Source organism: Notolepis coatsorum, assembly GCF_963971535.1.
Source record: "Notolepis coatsorum genome assembly, chromosome: 10".
Lineage (NCBI taxonomy): Eukaryota > Metazoa > Chordata > Actinopteri > Aulopiformes > Paralepididae > Notolepis > Notolepis coatsorum.
Window position 1 is genome coordinate 86986168 of NC_140174.1, and position 19723 is coordinate 87005890.

The window sequence follows — 19723 nt, forward strand, 5'->3', positions numbered from 1 at the left end:
CTTTCTGCAGCTTTCTCCAGAACGTGATATATAGCCCCAAATGCATTATATTGATGATGAAATACAGTTTGATGGCAATCGGGGCGATATAAAAAATTCCAACTAGACGTACTTCTAGAAGTTACTACACGTCATCTGATGTTGACCGGATGGGCGAGGGGGCGTTTATAATTCCGTGGGCAGCGTTATACCAATCATCTAATGTGGGTCAAATGTTCATCATAGCAGTTAGTGTCGAACACGGTAATATTACACGCTAAAACTCACCCCAGTCTCCGCGGGCCGTTGGGCGATCAGCGTGGGGTAGACAGTTTTCCATTATGGGATGTTGAAATAGTCGGTCCATTTCCAGGTTGTATTATAATATATACGTCCAAATCATGTTGTTTTTTCGAGTTATTTGCAGCGATCGATGTTCACTGTGTGAAGACGGAGTCTCTCTAACATTAGCGAGTGCCCGGACCCCATATGGAGTGAGTCCTACCGGGTTAAAGGTTGACATCCGGTTTCGATCTGCCGATCGGCCACCAGATGGCGGTCTTGAACCGCTAGAGGATTGAGAGGAGATCACACTTGTGTCTCAGGCCAGCGGAGGGACATTATGGATCAGATCGCAGATTTTTGAAATATTGATATAAAGACGACGTAAAGCGTCCCCCGGCAACTTTAGCATCGCCAGCAAAGACGTCTAAAGACGCCCCCTGGCAGTCAAAGTGTTAAACACTCAATCTTTTACATTCACTTTAGACACTTTAAGCACTTTTTAACATTACACCATATTGTATCTATTTATTACTAAAAGATTTGCACTACGTCTCTACTTCATTTTTGTACTTTAGTTTGTATGTTCTATATTATTTTGTATAGTGTTTGGTCTTTCTTTTTTACTTTTCTTTACCATATGAAGCACAATCTCAGGAGGGCTCATACAGAACCAAGCATTTCACTGTAATGTACATGTACCTTATATATGGGAGTGACAGTGGCTCAGGAGGTAGAGCAGTCGTCTGGTAATCCGAAGGTTCCCGGTTCGAATTCCGCTCCTCCCGGGCAGCGTTTCGAAGTATCCTTGAGCAAATGCTTGACCCCGCCCTAACTGCTGGAGGTTGGCACCTTGCATGGTCGCCTCCGCCGTCGGTGTGTGAGTGAATGTGTGAGTGAATGGATAAAATGTGAGGAACAAATAGTTTGGATAAAAGCGCTATATAAATGCACCATTTACCATTTATATGTGACGAATGAAACAAAACTTGACACTTGAACTAGGGAAATTAAATCTAATGTAATGTTCCATCTCCCTTTTCTTTTTCCTCCTTTCCTCACCTCTCTCTCCACCCTCCGCTGGCGCCCGGCCGTAGCATCTGTGAGCGTGTGACGCCTCGCCTGTCCCACGCCAACTCCGCGGTGGTGCTGTCTGCCGTGAAGGTGCTAATGAAGTTCATGGAGATGCTGCCCAAGGACCTGGACTACTACGGCACGCTGCTGAAGAAGCTGGCTCCCCCCCTGGTCACCCTGCTGTCTGCGGAGCCCGAGCTGCAGTACGTGGCGCTCAGGAACATCAACCTCATCGTGCAGAAACGGTAAGAAGACCCGGGTTCCCTTCACCTTGCTGGTCATACTTTGCCAGGGTGTCTGCAGGGTATTAAAAAATCTGGCTGTTAGAAACACCCATCACACTAGATGAACTTAGGGAGGCCATATCTGAAATGCAAAGTGGTAAGGCTCCTGGAAGGGACGGTATCCCACCAGAAATGTACCTCTCATGCTGGGATGTAATTGGACCCCTATTAGTTAATATGATTTTATACTCAATCAAGGAGGGGAATTTCCATAAGATCGACAATATTGCACTCATAACAGTTCTCCTTAAAAAAGACAAAGACCCCACCGATTGCGGTAGTTATAGACCCTTGAGCCTCCTCGGAACCGATATCGAGCTGTATTCCAAGGTATTAGCCATCAGACTTCAAAAGCATATGACGTCTTTAGTTCATCCTGATCAGACTGGCTTCATAAGAGGCCGATTGATCACGGATAATATAAGACGGTTATTACATGTGCTAGATGCCAGCAAGGATGACACCCCACCTATAGCGATGCTGTCCCTGGATGCGATGAAAGCCTTTGATAGGTTGGAATGGTCTTATTTATGGGCAGTACTAGAAAGGATGGGGTTAGGAAAAGGATTCATTGATATGATAAAAGTATTATACAAAGACCCATCGGCCATGATTACAACAGGTATAATCACCTCCGAAATCTTTCCGGTATCGCGCTCTTCCAGACAGGGTTGCCCTCTTAGTCCCGGACTATTCGCTTTATCATTAGAGCCTTTAGCACAATATATAAGACAATCCCAATCCATAGAACCAATCGCAATTAAGGGCACACAACATCATATTAGTTTATATGCGGACGATGTAATATTGTTCATGCAAAACCCTACCACCTCAATGCCTCATCTTCTCAAGTTGATTGATGACTTTGGCAATCTATCGGGATTTAGGATAAATTGGCCAAAGTCGGCCTTCCTACCACTTAATGCCCCTGCAAAGAATATACTCCTTCCAGAAAAAATACCAATGGTAAAACACTTCAGATGTTTAGGAGTTGAGGTATTCCCTACTATAAGCCAAACGGTGAAGTACAATTACACAAAATTCCAAGATAAGATCAAATACGACTTTGACAGGTGGTCCAAACTTAAAAACTCAGTACAGGCACGAGTATCAATAGTTAAGATGGATGTTTTACCTAGAATCAACTTCATTAGCTCAATGTTACCGTTACCCCCTCCTGATGGTTACTGGAAAAAATTACACTCCACCGCATATAAATTTATTTGGAATAACAAACCTCCACGAATAAAAAGATCCACCGCACAGAGAAACAAAGCCGACGGAGGTTTAGCATTTCCAGACGTTTACCACTATTTTAAAGCGTACTCTTTAAGACCACTGACAACCTGGTTTGACTCCCAAGCATCTAGAAGAAAATATAGTAGCACCACATAGACTGCAGGACATAGTATACACCATATTATCAATTAAGCAATGCAAATTGAAATTTGGCCCCCTTATTACACATGTGATCCGGATATGGCGTGAAACAAAAAAAAAAATAATTCTAACCAACATAAATGGCATAACCATACTCCCCTATTCAATAACAATGCACTCCTTATTGGAAAACGACCTATCAGATACCCCAAATGGGAAAAGCAGGGCATACACACATTGGGAGATGTTTTCAACAAACGGGTTTTTTGTAGCTATCAAGATATACATAACAAATTTAACCTCACCAGTTCCACATATTATTTTTACGCACAGTTATTGGATTGTTTGAAGGCTCATGGAGTCCCATTAAGGATACCAATTGAGCACCACAGATATCACAAATTCTTCTATGAAAGAGAGACATCGAGAGGCTTCGTATCTGATTTTTATCATCACTTACTAACGTCTTCGTATGGAATCCTTCCCCTAGACTCAGTCTGGAGGAGGGATATACCAGACTTTGAAATAGATTTTGATTGGCAAGAAGTCTGGGCAAACGTTCGAATTGCGTCACGCAACCCGGACCATCAACAAATTAATCTTAATTATATTCATAGGACATACCTGACTCCTATAAGATTGAACAGAATGGGACTTAAACAAGATTCTCTATGTTCCGAATCCTTATGTACAAATGGGGATGAGGGTACATTTATGCACATGTATTGGGATTGCCCACCGGTTAAGATATTCTGGGAATAAGTGTCCCAGCAATTATCAGAATTCTTATTTCTGAACATACCTGTACATCCCTCTGTATTGCCGTTGAATGATGTTTTTCAGTTTGCAGCCCCTATACAGCTAAAGAGACTAGTTTTATCCGGTCTCACAGCTGCTAAAAAGCTGATAGCATCACGATGGATTCAACCGGATAAAATGTGCCGGAAGGTATGGGTTCTTACCTATCTCGATGTGATTTATCTAGTAATATCTACAGCAAGAATTTTAGGTGTCAGTGAAACCAACATTGCAATCTGGTTAGAAGTGGTGGAGAGGTAGAGGTAGTGCCTGGTTAGAAACGAATGAAAATGGATGGATTATCCAAGTGGGGGTCCGGGGGGGGAGAGCGAGCAAGAGCATATGTATGTATTCTATTAGATAGCAAGTATTAGGTATATATCTCGTAAACTACATTTATATTGATTCAAATGGTGATTTACATTGGATGTTTACTGTAACTGAGGGGTACAATTCCCTGACTGTATTGATAAGTATGGTATCATTAAACCACTACCACTTTATGTACTTTAATTACTGGCCATACAGTACATGATATCTAAATATAATGAACACTTCCCACAATGAACCGGTTCTACACAAAGTTGTCTTTAAGTATTTATTGCAGCAAAAGGTACATAATACTTCTCTATTATACTTTGAATGCACTTGTAAGGCAAAGGAATGTGCGTAGGCAAATCAACAATGAATGTCCATTCTCTGGTTACGCAGGAGGTAATTATACAACCTAAATCTTAGGGAATTATATCTATGGTACACTAGTAATATATAGCGGGAGATACTGGAAGGGTCCCCCTGGTTGTAAGCCAGCAGGGGTAGAGGATCTGTCGGTAGTAGAGAGTCTGGTCAACGATGACTAAGGAGACTCCAAGTACAGGAGACGGTGCAATAGCCTCTTGATCCACAGACGAATACAGCTGTTCTCCGTAGACTGTAGCTCCACAGTGAAGAAAGCTAGCCGGCCTCAGGCTCTCTGAGGCGCCGACTCGACTTGGCTCCTCGCGGGGTAAATCCAACACGTGTAAGCGTCGGCGATTCTCCGCTCCATAAATCACAGGACCAAAGCAAATATAATCCAGCCGCAAAGGGCTATGTAGTCGTCGGGTAGATTAATCCAGTGTACATGTCCACACGGTTCTCGTCTAGGTCTCCTCGGGTGAAAGCGCCATGAAAGCAGCCCAGCCTGGATAAGAACTCTAGCTAATACGAGGAAGCGTTGGTGATGCTGGTCACTGTAGAACTTTAGCCGCACGATACACTATACACAAATAGACTATTACTGACTTAATAGAAATATGTCGCACTCGACGGTATAGCGCCAAACTCTGACAATTCAGTTATTAATTCGCACGCGGTCTCAATGCTCTATTCTGGGGCCAAACAGGCCATACTTCACCGCACGTTGTATCGTGGGTGAGGCTTCAACCTATTGGGTAACTCTTGACTTCTGACTAAGTGCTTCTGTATTCACCTGCGCCATATTTATATGCACGGTGAACAAACTAGTGCCAGCCTCATTTCTGTCTCGTAGCCCTGGGCAAGGCCGGGCATGTTCAGACATGTCTTGACGGTGACTTTGAACCTGACTCTGGAGGCACGGCTCTGGCGCCTGTGGACCGCTGTCCAATAGGAGAATGAAATATTATGGTCTGGGCTAAAGGGATATTCCGTGTATATGTACAAGGAATATACAAGGGATATCAAACGATATACAAATACTATGCAATATATATCAATAAATAAATATATATATTCGGTTTAATCTGATCCTTTGTAACATTTACTGTTAATGTTTGTGTGTCTAATTTTATGTTATGTTTAAAAAAATTATAAAAAAAAAAAGAAAAAAAAAAAAAGAAAAAAAATCCGGCTGTCGGGAGGTGAAATAATATTAAATACCGGTATATGATTTTGTTTTATATTCAAGTCGTTGTTTTTTGCAAGGCTACCGGGAGCTGGGTGCGTTTGGCGAGAGCTTGTATGGAACATGTGAGAATTTTAAAGTGCAGCCGGCCCGCCAGTTCAGTGTCGCTATGTGTTTTTTGTTACTAGTATGGTTGTGAAATTGGTGTTATTTAAAAGGTCTTAAGTTTAACTTGTTGAAACCTGCAGGTGCCCCCGTTTTGTTTATCGGTGGCTCCCTGTAGATGGAGCATGGAACTAATACTGTCAAGGTTAGGGGTTTGGTTTCCATTATGGCCACCCGTACAGAAAATGTACTCATTGCATTGTAAGGAACATTGGATAAAAGTGTCCACTAAAAGGCATAATGTTATGGACAATAAAGAGTTTGATTGATTGAACCTTTTGTATGCCATATTTCAATAATATTACAGATTGACACCTGTCGCATCCGCCGCAGCAGATCCTATGCCATAACTCTCTTTCATTTCTTTAACTTTCCCAAATCTTCGGTGCACATTCATGATCCCTAGAGGAGGACTTGACCCCTAGGCCTTTCCTCTAAGACACCACCAGTCCAGACTTTGGGCTGTTCGTGGTTTATACCCGCTGTTGGCCACCGGCGCCAAATGTGTAGTTTGTCTATTGTATCACAGACTATTGCCACCAATAACCCATGCTTATCCTCTCCTCAGGCCAGAGATCCTGAAACATGAGATGAAGGTTTTCTTTGTCAAGTACAATGACCCAATCTACGTCAAGCTGGAGAAGCTGGACATCATGATTCGCCTGGCTTCTCAAGCCAACATTGCCCAGGTAACTCACCGATTTAGATACCGTTATTGTGGAGAGGATATAAAACCTTTTAACCTATTTACTCAAGGAATCCATTGGTTTTAATCATCACTATGATACACATATATATATATATACCGTACCGTATATTAGTATTGTTTCTACTTATTAGTCCATGTATTCAGTCCCTATGAATGATGCCTTTGTAACCAGTGACTGACACTCTGCATGTCTTGCTTTAGGTGCTGGCTGAGCTGAAGGAGTACGCCACAGAGGTGGATGTGGACTTTGTACGAAAGGCTGTCCGAGCCATTGGCCGCTGTGCCATCAAAGTAGAGGTAGGGGGAAAAAACAATTTTCTCTATTTGGCAAACCCTCAAGGTCAGCTAGTGTCAAGAGGAACTGTTTAGCCATGCAAGTCATGTTTCTTGGGACTCTGCCAGACGTGATAAAAGTACTTTTGAGAGAAGCACGGTTGTTCTTTCCATGTCAAACAGTAGGTGGCGCTGTTATCCTGACAGAATTCCCTCCTCTTTTGCCTTTTTCTGTCTCGTTGTCATTCAGCAATCGGCAGAGCGCTGTGTCAGTACCCTACTGGACCTCATCCAGACTAAAGTCAACTATGTGGTGCAGGAGGCCATCGTAGTCATCAAAGACATCTTCCGCAAGTACCCCAACAAGTAGGTTTCCTGCAAGTACCCCAACAAGTAGGCTTCCTGCAAGTACCCCAGCAAGTAGGTTTCCTGCAAGTACCCCAACAAGTAGGTTTCCTGCAAGTACCCCAACAAGTAGGCTTCCTGCAAGTACCCCAACAAGTAGGTTTCCTGCAAGTACCCCAACAAGTAGGTTTCCTGCAAGTACCCCAACAAGTAGGCTTCCTGCAAGTACCCCAACAAGTAGGCTTCCTGCAAGTACCCCAACAAGTAGGTTTCCTGCAAGTACCCCAACATGTAGGTTTCCTGCAAGTACCCCAACAAGTAGGTTTCCTGCAAATACCCCAACAAGTAGGTTTCCTGCAAGTACCCCAACAAGTAGGTTTCCTGCAAATACCCCAACAAGTAGGTTTCCTGCAAGTACCCCAACAAGTAGGTTTCCTGCAAGTACCCCAACAAGTAGGCTTCCTGCAAGTACCCCAACAAGTAGGTTTCCTGCAAGTACCCCAAAAAGTAGGCTTCCTGCAAGTACCCCAACAAGTAGCTCTCCTGCAAGTACCCCAACAACTAGGTTTCCTGCAAGTACCCCAACATGTAGGTTTCCTGCAAGTACCCCAACAAGTAGGTTTCCTGCAAGTACCCCAACAAGTAGGTTTCCTGCAAGTACCCCAACAAGTAGGCTTCCTGCAAGTACCCCAACAAGTAGGTTTCTTGCAAGTACCCCAACAAGTAGGCTTCCTGCAAATGCCCCAACAAGTAGGTTTCCTACAAGTACCCCAACAAGTAGGTTTCCTGCAAGTACCCCAACAAGTAGGCTTCCTGCAATTACCCCAACAAGTAGGTTTCCTGCAAGTACCCCAACAAGTAGGTTTCCTGCAAGTACCCCAACAAGTAGGTTTCCTGCAAATACCCCAACAGGTAGGCTTCCTGCAAGTACCCCAACAAGTAGGCTTCCTGCAAGTACCCCAACATGTAGGCTTCCTGCAAGTAGGGCTGGGCGATATGGCCTCTAAATGATATCGCGATATGTTTTGGCCATATCACGATACACGATATATATCGCGATATTTTGACATTTCCTCTAAAGCACAAAATGCTTGATTTAACCCTTTGATGCATACAGTCACGCCAATATGATGATTATAATAAGTCCCTGCAACATATGTTTGCATTATTAAACCATGAAGATGCTTTAAAAATTATTAAATGAAAGAGTAGTCTACTGACACACTAATAAAAAAAATTATTTACATCTAAGACTATTTATATAAGACTTTTGCACAGTACTGTGTTTTCTATCCACTTTATCGAAACACACACACATATATATATATATATATATATATATACACACACTACTGTGAGAAAATAATAATCACACACAAAGGGATAATGGCTTATAGCAGACTTAATGATTTTAGAATATTTCAGATAATGAAATTAAATGTTTATATCATCAACTATCCAGTTAGTATTTATACTGTAACGTTTGGCTACTTTAAATCATTGAATAGAGAGAGAGAGAGAGAGAGAGAGAGACCCCCCCCCTCGGGTTTTGTTCTAGGTTTGCGTTTTGATCGTCTAAGCTGCCGTAGGTGATGTCACACTCTAATGTAAACAGGAAGAGTTTAATACACGGAGATGGAAACTGGATGATATAAAGAAACGAATAACTAATAAATATGAAGTTATGTTTAAACTTCTGTTGTCAAGCGTCGTCAATATAACCCACCCCCTTTCCTCACGAATGGAACTAGTGTTGTGGAGTCTGCTTTGAGCGTTTTCCAGGGTTAGCATCTAACGCTAGTTAGCTTAGCCTAGTCATCATGGATAACTTGGTTAGCAGCTAATGTTAGCCCATTGCTTGCGTCAATTAAATTGCATGTCATTAAAGGTCCGTGCTGGTCTGTCTAATGAAATTACAATTGCATGTAATTTAAGGTCCGCGCTAGTCATGTGTCTATAATGAAATGAGAGGACAGCTCTGCGCTAAAGTCTCATCAGCCGCGACGTGACAACATATACTCGATGTAACGATATAATAACTTACTACATCTCATGTAGAACAAGCCTCGATACATCGAGTATACTTGATATATCGCCCAGCCCTACCTGTACCCCAACAAAGTAGGCTTCCTGCAAGTACCCCAACAAGTAGGTTTCCTGCAAGTACCCCAACAAGTAGGTTTCCTGCAAGTACCCCAACAAGTAGGTTTCCTGCAAATACCCCAACAAGTAGGCTTCCTGCAAATACCCCAACAAGTAGGCTTCCTTGACCGATCTCAAACCCTGCCCTCTTTTCTTGATCCTCCAATCACAACTGTTCCCTCCCCTCTGTCCAAGGGAACCAACAGTTGTGATTGGAGGATCAAGAAAAGAGGGCAGGGTTTTTCGATATGTCTATTATTGGTCATATGTTTAACAGGAGGGATCCTCTTCATCATGTGGTCTTGTTGGGTTTTGCAGTTAACTCTTAATGGTTTGTGAAATCCATCAGTGGTCCTGTGTAGCTCAATGGGTAGAATGCTTGGCCCTTTGAGCATGGCACTAACACTGCCGGGGTAAGAGGTTTGATTTCCCACTGGGGCCACCCACACTGGTAAAAACAATGTGTGCAGTCATATCATTGTGGAGCGCTTTGAGCAGTACTACAAGAGCACTATAGAAAGGCAGTCATTAATTTATTCATCAGACCAAGAACAACATAGCTAGGGATGATACTGGTATTGGATATCGGTCTGATACCAGGCTAAAATAGAATATTGGTAACTGAGAATTTCCCCAACACTAAAATCCGATACTAAGAAACGAATCTAACATGTCTATGAAGTCACTTGATTTGGTGCATTTTTGACACGTCTCCCTCTAATGGAGAACATTTTATTATCTCAGTAGTTTGTCCAATGACTCAAAATGACGGTCCAAGTATATACTGCTCATTAAAAGAAATGGATCGGTTTTGTTATTCGGTATCGGTCAAAACTCGGGTATCGGTATTGGGACTGAAAAAGTGTGATCGGTGCATCACTGCATAGAAACCTAATAAACGTTGCTAAAGACTGTAGAGGTTGAGTACTTAAGGGTGATATATCACAGTTCCACTCCCAAGTGATTTGGATTGACTTTACAACTACATTGGTTGTCAAAAGAAAAAGAGACTTATATGGCTCTTCATCTCATAGGTTAAATTCTGTATAACACTTAAGTTGGCATCATGTCACAATTTACAACTCAAAACCACACCCCTTGTTTGGGGGACAAATACAGTTTCTTAGACTTAATGCATTTCTTTTGTTCATAAGTCAATATTTAGTGTAAAAAAAATAAAAGCCTAAAGTAGTTGGATGCACTTCTAATTGGAGCAATAAATCCAGATGTCAGGTTCTTTCCTTTCAGCTAATCCTAAAACAGAGCCTCATTATGGGCCCTGTGGCTCCCAGCCATTAGATGTGAGGATGCTTCAGGGAAGATGATTTGCTACAGTCTATGGTGTGTGACACAAAACTAATTGATACTGCCTGGTTTGGGCCTAATTCTGCATGAGACCAGCATAAATTATCCTGGACTAAGACTTGTGTGGTTCTATTGAGCCCATTCTCGCTCAGAAATCCCATGGCATTTTCCTCCCTTCACATTTAAGCTAGCTTAACTTTGGAGCGAAATCTACCCCATTTGTCAAGCTAGCATGACATGGCTGGTACCTTTTTGGATTCCTCAAGATCTCTAGTTTCCGTTCCCCTAGTGAAACTCCTCGCTGTCAGGTGAAAAGAAGCGGCTGGCTCCACGTGTATCGGAGGAGGCATGTGGTAGTTCTACACCCTCCCCAGGCTGACAGTGGGGCAATGCGCGCAACGTCCAGGAAGGGAATTGGCATAACGACTAAATTGGGATGGGTGAAAAATACAGAAAGCCCAAAAAAAAAAAAAAAAAAAAATCTCTAGTTTCACATAAGACCAGTATATTCACGCTAGCTTAGAACATTTGCCCGCTAGAGCCCTTTTCTTTTTTTTCTTAACTACGAATCAAACTAATAGCTTGCCCATGGGTAACCAAGGGCAACGAGAATCTCCATCCACAATACGGTAGGCAAAGTTTCCAGTGGCCAACATGCCGACTGGCCCTATTGCCGATGCATGCTTGCCTTCGCTGGGCTTCGAGTGATTTCTCTGTGCGGGTGATGTTTACGCGTCTACCAATATAATCAATCATCTGTTGAATTTCCACTGCAGTATGATAGCAACCAGTCATTAAAATTGTATTACGCACCAGCTTTCAAAGGCGGGCCATTCAACTCTAAACATTCCTCGACAGAGCTGAACGTTTCCAAGTGCTCGCGGATATGATGCACGGTCTGTGTTCTCTGCTGCTTTTTTATTTCAAAACAAGCATGATACTTACTCACGCATGCAGCTATGTTTGCATGCCCAGGCACCCGTTCCGCCTCGCTGATCCTATTCTCTTGGCCTGGAGAATCTCATTACAACACTGTACACACCAAGTGTTTTTTCCACTCGACTTTCATTATGAAAGTCTCACTTTCATAATAAGTCATGCAAATTAGCCCCTCAGCGAGCAAATTTTCCTCGCTAGCGCACAAAGGGGAGCCCCCGGTGTCGTCGGCAGTGCATTCTGTTGAATGCCCTCCCTCGACGACACCCATTAAAGGGGCAGGAAGCTGCAGCCGGTGTACCACGGGTTGCTCCGGGTCCAGGGGAGTGCTCTCCTGCGTACTGCAGCAGGCCAGCGTGCCTGTCTGAACCTGCCTGAGTGCTCTCCATAGGAACTGCATTATTTAATAGGGAGAAGATTGTTGTACTTGATGCCATTTGACCACACTTAGATTGCGTGCATTATGCAAGACGTTGGTTGAGTATTCATTAGCTGCAGCATATGACAAAACAACTTGGTATATATTGGCATGCTGTAGTTGAAACTCCACATATGAGCAGATGCATCTTTTTTTTTATTAAAGAGAACATTTATTTTCTTTTGCTCTTCAATGCGTCCCAATAATATCATTGCCGTCTGGAGTTGCCAGTTCATGTCTGTCGAGCAAGTTCTCTGGAACAGTAGATTAGTGTCTGTCCAAATGCAAAACACTAATCTATACTGCAGTTTTGGGGCTGCCCTGACTCATGACTTGTACTTCAAATAGATAGTCCTTAAAAGTAGTGAGGGGGATCAATTTGCATCTCGTTCCAACTAATGGGAGCAGCAAATTGGAAGGAGTTTTGACCAAAGGAAGTGTTAACACAGGGAATCTTAGCGAGATAGCGAGTAGACAATTTTAACGTGTATCAAATAAGGAGGGGTCAGACCAAGGAGGGTTTTGTAAATGAGTGTAACCCAATTAATTTCTCGTCGAGAGTGTAATGATGGCCAATTTACAGATGTGTATAAGTCAGTGATGTGTTGAAAATGGGGCATTTGTAGCAAACCTAATTGAGAATGTGAGTGTGATCATTTGTTTTGTGTATGTAAACGCTGCTAGATATGAGAGTGTGATCATTTGTTTTGTGTATGTAAACGCTACTAGATCTAGGGGTGGGAATCACCAGTTTCATCACGATACAATACGATATCGATTCTTTGGACGATATTTGCCGATATCACAGTCTGCCACGATACAATTCGATTTGATTCAGGTGCCTGCGATCGATATGAGACGATATTATGTGCCCATTTAACACAATCGGTCACATTTAGATCAACAAAAAAAAGGCTACGGAAATATCAATTGACGTTTTTATTTTTTAGCTCTTCCAGACATTTAAATGAAAAACAATCTATTGTTTTTAATGCAAATAGACCTCCTGTTCACTGTAAAGTGCCACGTTTTTATATATTGAGCTTTAAACTAAAAAGTAAAATGTTTTGGAACTCACAACACGCAAGCTAAAACCCCTTCCTCTCCCAAACCGTTCCTACAATTGTTTTATGTTTCATGATGATCATGTTTAAATATCAACATTATCTGTCCATCCTCAGTAAATAATATCAATATAATAATACTCCTGACTTCATCTGGTATTTTCATACACACACACACACACACACACACACACACACAGAGACAGAATGCCCCCGCCCCTCCTCTCCTCTCTCCGTTTCTCTCTCTCTTAGCTTAAGCAGCTAATGTAACGTTAATTTAGGTCTGCCCACGCGTGGGCATAAAAGAATGGCGACGATGCAAAGCATGTTAGATGCATTTGACCCGTTGCAGGGAAAAAACTGCACAGACGGGTCTCAAAATAGAGGCTCCCTAGCGCTGCTCTGCTGTACAGAGCTAAACGGAGTTTCACAACACGGGCGCGGGGCGGATATGACGTCGCCGGATTTTCTAAATAAGAGTATCGCAATATGAATCGATCTTTTTACGTTGCATCGATCCTATTTGATTATTGATAATAGATCGATATATCGATCTGGATCGATGTATCGTCCCACCCCTACTTAGATACGAGAGTGATAATTTGTTTTGTGTATGTAAACGCTACTAGATACGAGAGTGTGATCATTTGTTTTGTGTATGTAAACGCTACAAGATATGAGAGTGATTATTTGTTTTGTGTATGTAAACGCTACTAGATACGAGAGTGTGATTGCCACGCTGTGCGAGAACCTGGACTCTCTGGACGAGCCTGAGGCGCGCGCAGCTATGATCTGGATCGTGGGGGAATATGCTGAGCGCATCGACAACGCTGACGAGCTGCTGGAGAGCTTCCTGGAGGGTTTCCACGACGAGAGCACTCAGGTCTGTCTGCCACGCCCTTTTCCTGTTTGAACAAGTGTTGCTACAAGGCTAATGGGAGGCTGCGTTTGTGACCCGCGTTGACCTCTTGAGCGTCATTTTAAAAAGACGAGTTTACGTGCCATGCACAAAAATACACAACAAGGGCAACAGAGCATTACAGTGTTTCCTCATACATACATTTATTTGTGGCATTAATAGGACATCAATAATGTCCGTTCCACTCCCATATGGTTCATAATAGAACCTGTGGGAACCACTCACATTGGCTTTATTGAACTGACAAAATCTGTGACCAAGTTTTGTTTTATTTGTCACATTACATTGAAATGCCTGGTTATGTATGAGCCTCCTGAGATTGTGCTTCATACAGTAAAAAAGTAAAAAGTATATAAAATATACAATATACAAACTAAAGTACTAATGCGAACAATGAACTACAAAATGCAAACTTTGTTTAAATGCAAAAATTGGATAGGGATGTCGTGCAAGTCATTTAGTAATACAAATATATGGTGTAGTGTTAAGTGTCTAAAGTGAATGTTAACACTTTCAGTGCCCACCACGTGATAACACGTGTTATCAGCCCAATGCCTGAATGCCCACCACGACAATTATCGTTTTATTTTTTTATTAGCGATCTGAATTCATATTTCATCAACAAGTCTCCCGTTGGTAAACCAGCCCCATCAGGAGCTCAGATGTGAAAAAAGCGCCCCCTATCGTCTCCCAGATGGTAATGCACCCTTTTGGAATGGACTCAATGAAAATGGATGAGAAAAGAAAAATCCGGAATCCACATTTTACTTCTCAGGCATGTAACCCGAGCCGATCGGATTCATTGTAGACCCTCAGAACAGCGTGGAATATGTGTTTACAGTATGTAGCGTTGGATCAATAAAAGCGATCGATTTTTGGAATGGCGATCAGGAATTGGAATGATCTTTTTGGAGAATATCTGATCTGAGGTAAGGAATCTATTTTACAAGTCTTGGGATAATCAGAGTTGTATTTGCTGAGATCTCAGCGTTCGCCCTATGTGTGTGTGGGCGATGGCTTTGAGGAAATCAGAGAATCGATTTTTCAGATCGCCTATATAGCGTGCATACGTACACATATACTATCGATAATCTAGCGTTTATTTGAAAACGATTCATAAATAGGCCGAAAAATGACAACGTTCTAGAATATTCCAGTAAAGGGCGATTATCATGGAATATTTATATTTTCCTTGAAAACGAGGGCTTTTCAAAATGCTATAAAACGAAAATGAACCGATTATTAAAAAAAAAAAAGAAAAAAAAAAAAAAAAAAACAATCCGCTTCGACAATGTTGACTGGAAAACGAGTAATTGATAAGCGACGGGCAGATTAGACACATAGCCATAATTTAAAACATAGATTAGGCGTTATTAACGCTAACATTGAAGTGGATGGTGGGCATTCAAGCACTAAATCGTGAGCCCCCTGCTGGCACTGAAAGTGTTAAAGGTGAGTGTTTAAAGTGAGTGTGTGGATGTGTGTGCAGTGAATGTAGATGGATGGGTTAGTGTTGCATTGAGAAATTATATTTCCTGATAATGGGAACACTTGAGAGGTAATTCTAAGTCTGTTAATGGGAATACATAACACATAAATGGAAACACTTTAAATGTAATTTAAGTCTGTAGCATCTTTCTTAGAGAGGGCTTTCATTTCCTGCTCCGATGTACATTGTGTACAGGCCTTTCTTTAGCACATAGACCAATGGTGGCCCTCGGAAACCGTTCTTTCGGCCCACGATGAGTTGTTAAATGCATGTGTTGTATTTGGTCCGGTTCCAATACAGTTTCAAAACCAACCTACAACATCACACAGGACTTGTGTGTTTGCTTTTGAGAAGGGTAAAACTGCAGTCCCTGGGCTATGCTATCAACTTGTGAATGTAACATCTCGACGGCACTGTAAATGAGTTTAACTACTCAGTGTATTTATTGAGTATAAATAAAGATTGAATGAAAGTTAGGAATGGCAGTTTGTTGAAAGCTTGCTAGGCTACTGGTTGCATGGCAACTAGACATATTGTGAGTCGTGTATTTCATGTACTCATGAGACAGTCATCATTGCAGGTACCTTAGCTAGCAATTTGGACGTTTCTTTCTTGGGTGGCCCTCAATCCATTGTCCCTGAATTGGCTCTCAATCATCAGCACCTTGAGAACCCCTGAATAGACTATTCCACCAGTTTGTTAAGGGATTAGGCCTAGCTCTGTCTGTTTGGAGAGCTCAGGCCAAGCAATGGATTATTTCCCATATCGATTCCTTGGAGAGCGTTTTGCATTGCCTATATGAAGTGGGTTTCATGGGAAGAAATGCATTAACCATACAGGTTGCTGTTTTACTTTTACAATGCAGAGGGATTCAGGTTGATTGCAAGTTGCTTCAGCCCAGTCCATCGTATATTGTTGTTCTACACTGATGAAGGGGGTCATGTCAGTGGCAAAGGGAAAGTATGTGAACCTTCACCTAGTCTAGTCCTTCCCATCTTATCATCTCTGCCTATGGAATTGACAGAACGTTAGGTAGAGCTACCGCGGTTACCACAATACCGCGGTATCGCTGTTACGTCACGCCCACCGCAGCGTTTAACTGAATACCGCATCAACGCTGTTTTTTTATAATAATACTCTCAACCAAAGCAATGCAAGGGAAACATTTTGATTGACAGTCGAATCTGCCAATTACGTCACACCGCTTGCACCCGCCTCTGTTGTTACCACCAATCGGCAAGCGCCTATTCGGTTTTTACTTCCTGGATGTTAGCCATTGATCACAACAAGGCTAATAACATTAGCTCCCCGCCGGAGTGGACTACCAGAGCTCCAGTCCACAGGAGTACTAAACGAGGCATAATGATTTTACTGCAACGAATGTTATAATAAAATCCCTTCGTTCTATACACTTGTCTGATTGAAAACTTTATTAACAGACCGCAGAATAACCACCGGGCGCTACCAGCCTACCACCCCTGCCCGCGACACCGAGTGAACGGCGCACGACCAGAGGGGAGACTTCGAATCCGTGTTTCACTTTCAATAACGAATGCGTGCTTGCCGAATCCCAAACAATATTCATGCTGCAAAGTCATCCTCTAAAGATAGACATTTAGACTAGAGGCAGGCTATATGCTATAAAGAGTAGACTACTAAAAAATAAAATAAAAAATGCATTCCAACTTTTTTTTTTGTGGTTATATTGCGGCGATATGAAATATTACGCAAATTTGTGCGGTAAGGAACATATCAATACCGCGGCAGCTCTAACGTTAGGTGATCATCAGTGTCCTTCTATCCCTATTTTACCAGGATAATTCAAAAAGTAGGGAATGGATTGAAATTCAACTTTATGGGAGGATTGGTTTATAGTGCAGTGAAGAAACTGGAAGATCTGTTGTTTTAGAAGGAAAATACGAATTAAAAACTAGGTGTAAATGAGTTATCTATTGTTGGTCTACGATAAGACGAGATGAGATAAGATATTCCTTTATTGATCCCCTTGGGGAAATTCTAGAATTGATGGCTGATGTGGAATAACTTGACCAGATATTATTCACGGACCCAAACAACAGTCTTTGATTAAGCATAGAGTTTACTGACTGAATGACATGCTGCAACATGGAGAGACCTAGGTTACAGCAATGGCCCCTATAGCCTAGGTCTCTGTAGAATGGTGAGCTAACAAAGTATTCATACAGGAGAGTAGGCAAAACAAGTGGAACATTGACGCACATAATATGAATTATAGATATCATGTACAAAAATATCTGGGTCAGGACGTACCACCTATGAGAAAGCTGTTTGTGAGCATATGTGTGTACACGTTTGTGTGGGGGGGGGGGGGGGGGGGGTGGGTAGTGTGTGTACATAGAGTGAAGGCCATGTGTGTGTAATAGTAAGAGACAGAGGGAGAGATGGTGTGTTTGTGCATGTGTGTGTGTGTTGGAAAAAGAGAGAGACCAGTGTGTGGGTACATTTCAGCGCCACACTGGACGAATTGCACAATGACACGTTACGGAAGTTAAACATAAGACGGGTGTTTACTTCAGGCTACGGTCACATTTGATAAAGCGACAGTCATCCTTGTCCTTATTAGCAGTGGCCTACACCCCTCCCCACGAGCTTTATGTGTTTTATTATGTCTGCCGTTTTGGTTTTCATCTGTCGTTCCTGCTCCCTGGCACCTGCCTCACACAGAGACCCAGACACGGAGACGAGGACGGTGTGTCCTTGATTTTATTAAGGCTCTCCGGTACATAATGGAGTCGAATGAATAAACATGATGTGACATAAGATAAGATGGGATCTTTATTTGTCCCCTCTGGGCAAAATCTGGGGTCATAGCAGTACAGAGGGGAGGTGCAGACGGTCGTAGAAATACAAATATAAGAATTAAAAGTATAGGAGATAAAAAAATAAAAAAAATACTAAGGATACAAATCTGCCAGGAAGGTGAGACATGTCGGTTCTTTTTTCGATAATATTGCATTGTGCATACAGTATATACCCTCCCCTTCCGGTATAATATACAAAATCTGTCCTAAGTCAACCCCATGTACAAATATATATAGCTAATCTAAGTCTAGTCTCTACAATGTGTAATACTCCATACTGGGTCTTAGCCTACCCCAATATGCTAATAAATGAATGAGTTACGTGTGAATCCATGCAGGGTTTCGCAGATTTATTTGACACATTATCTCACACATACCCCAGGGTCTAAACTGTTTTGACAGTTATATATATATCCTCCTGTGATGTCATCAGAGGACACTGCATCTTTGTGTTAATTACAGCTCAATTTAAATATGTATAAGAAATAATGGCAATCCCTATTACAATCCATATTACTATTTCTTTCATCATTCCATTTACTTTTCTCTCAATTTTCAATATGCTAATCTCATTTAATTATGCTCGACTCTCATCAAATTTCAGACCAATTGAATAAGTGGATCTGTATAAACCCAGCTACCTCGAGGAAATCATTATAACACAGAGCGTAGGAACTATGACGTGACTACCCAGTTCTAGTGATGCACCGATGTGAAAATTGTGGCCGATACCGATAACCGATATTAATATTGCTGTTCTGGCCGATACCGATATTTACCGATGCCGATATCGCTGTATAGAAAACACTTTTTTATGATAATCAAATAAAGAGCTATTTTCCAAAACGCATAATTTTTTTAACTTTTGTAACATATTTTCAGAAATGACTGATATTTTGAAACTATTTAAGGCCAAAACATGTAAAACATTTTTTTTTTTTTTTTATTTATTTCTTTTTTTATATCTGCCCATATCGGCCCTATCTTGATGATATCGGACCGATACCGATGTGTAAAAAAACGGCGATATATCGTGCATCATTGCCCAGTTCCTTAACCCTTTCATCTCTCCTGAACCGTGTTCTGGGTTGTAATAATGCAATTAATGTAGCCTGGCTTTGTTCACATTTAGCCTCATAGAAAACTATTTCAAAATCTAAGAGATTCCAAGTTTTCAAAAGATATCGATGTGGAATAATGATGTGACCAGATATTATTCACGGACGCAGACAAGTGTCTTTGATTGAGGATAGAGTTTACTCACTGAATGACATGTTGCAACATGGAGAGACCCAGGTTACAGAAATGGCCCCTATAGCCTAGTTCTCTATAGAATGGTGAGCTAAGTATTTATAGAGGAGAGTAGATGCAACTAAGTGGTACCTTGACGGATAAGACTTTTGAATAGGCCCATTTTAAAATACAGAAAATAAGGATATATTTTACCATTGTTCAAA

At 41.8% G+C, this 19723-nt stretch overlaps 1 protein-coding gene across 4 annotated transcripts in view; it reads left to right on the plus strand.

The window, feature by feature from the left end:
- ap1b1 (adaptor related protein complex 1 subunit beta 1) overlaps nt 1-19723 on the plus strand; it is an 83006-nt gene that overhangs the window by 14450 nt on the left and 48833 nt on the right. For all 4 annotated transcript variants that reach the window (XM_084323296.1, XM_084323297.1, XM_084323294.1 and 1 more), the window contains exons 7-11: nt 1359-1580; nt 6395-6515; nt 6737-6832; nt 7059-7174; nt 13736-13901. In XM_084323296.1, the coding sequence (XP_084179422.1) occupies nt 1359-1580; nt 6395-6515; nt 6737-6832; nt 7059-7174; nt 13736-13901 (721 nt within the window). The remainder of the gene's footprint in view (nt 1-1358; nt 1581-6394; nt 6516-6736; nt 6833-7058; nt 7175-13735; nt 13902-19723) is intronic.